The sequence below is a fragment of the Austrofundulus limnaeus genome, unplaced genomic scaffold, assembly GCF_001266775.1.
Source record: "Austrofundulus limnaeus strain Quisiro unplaced genomic scaffold, Austrofundulus_limnaeus-1.0 Scaffold25, whole genome shotgun sequence".
Classification (NCBI taxonomy): domain Eukaryota; kingdom Metazoa; phylum Chordata; class Actinopteri; order Cyprinodontiformes; family Rivulidae; genus Austrofundulus; species Austrofundulus limnaeus.
The window spans coordinates 2,518,680-2,519,783 of record NW_013952427.1 but is presented as its reverse complement, the minus strand read 5'-3'; the positions used below and the strand labels follow the sequence as shown (position 1 = coordinate 2,519,783).

At 36.4% G+C, this 1,104-nt stretch overlaps 1 protein-coding gene across 1 annotated transcript in view; it reads left to right on the top strand.

Annotated features, from left to right (window-relative positions):
* Positions 1–109: 109 nt before the first annotated feature.
* Positions 110–1,104, top strand: part of LOC106515011 (protein FAM179B) — an 11,028-nt gene continuing 10,033 nt past the window's right edge. The window contains exons 1-2 of the mRNA XM_014004596.1: positions 110–372; positions 563–983. Coding sequence (XP_013860050.1) covers positions 316–372; positions 563–983 — 478 coding nt within the window. The 5' untranslated portion in view covers positions 110–315. The remainder of the gene's footprint in view (positions 373–562; positions 984–1,104) is intronic.

Below are 1,104 nucleotides of genomic sequence, written 5' to 3'. Positions count from 1 at the left end.
TTTAAAATCTTATATCCAGCCAAAAATATATATTTTTTATCTTGTTTTGAGACTGATTTACTAGACAAGAACAGAATGTGTGAGATTAAAAATCTTGAAAATTTGAGAAATTTCTTAAAAAAACATGTGGTCTTGTTGCTATGCTTACAATTGAATCTTTGAAATTAAAAGGAATCAGAGTTCTAAAGTTCTAATTCATGTGTCCATGCCAACTGAATGTTTTCATAAACAAACTGTGGCAACAAAAACTCACAGACCCACTAATCTCAGTTGGCAAAGGGACATTTTTTCCCCTCAGTAAATGTACGAAGAATAATGGCTACTAAGTTTTTTTCTCAGCTGTGGAAAAAAATTTGGCCGTCTAAGAACAAGGTGAGTGAAAACAACCGAACTGATAGTTCACAAAGAACATGCAACTGATTTAAAACTACAACTTATTTTGATCAAAAACACTTTTGGTGTCGAKTAATATGGTGTAGAACATTGTTTGCGGTAATGTTTGCTTAATGTGACTTTTGTTTTTGTGTTCAACCTTGAAAACATTTGTTTTTTTYAATCACAGAGGACCAAAACTCCTCAATCCACGGTTTTGGATCATCAAAATGTTTGCAAGGAACCTCCAATTCAACAAAAAGAGAGGATTTCTGCTGCAGATGAATCGCAAATCGACGCAGTTTTAAATAACCGCTCAAGAAAACATGAAAGTTTCTCAGATAAGTTCAAACATGGTGATTGGTGCTTTAATGAACAAAGCTTCGAGAGAAAGCAGAATGTCGCCACATTGCTTTCCATCAGCTCTGAAGACAACTTCACCACTGTCAACACTCACACTCCCCATGAGCTGAGAGAAAATCCCTTCATTAGGACTCCTGATGACTCGCCCTCCTTCAGTACTACCCCAGGTTCTCCTCCTCCACCTCCTCGGCCAAAATGGAGAAAGTCCCGCATCCCAGTTAGGATGACGAATTTCTTCAAAAGACCAGGTCAGTCGTTCAAACGCATCAAAAATAATGTGGAGCTGATTAGAGCCAGAATGTCTGACAAACATTATAAAAGCATGCTTATTTGGGAAAATATTGTCTTATCATAAGTATTATTATAAAT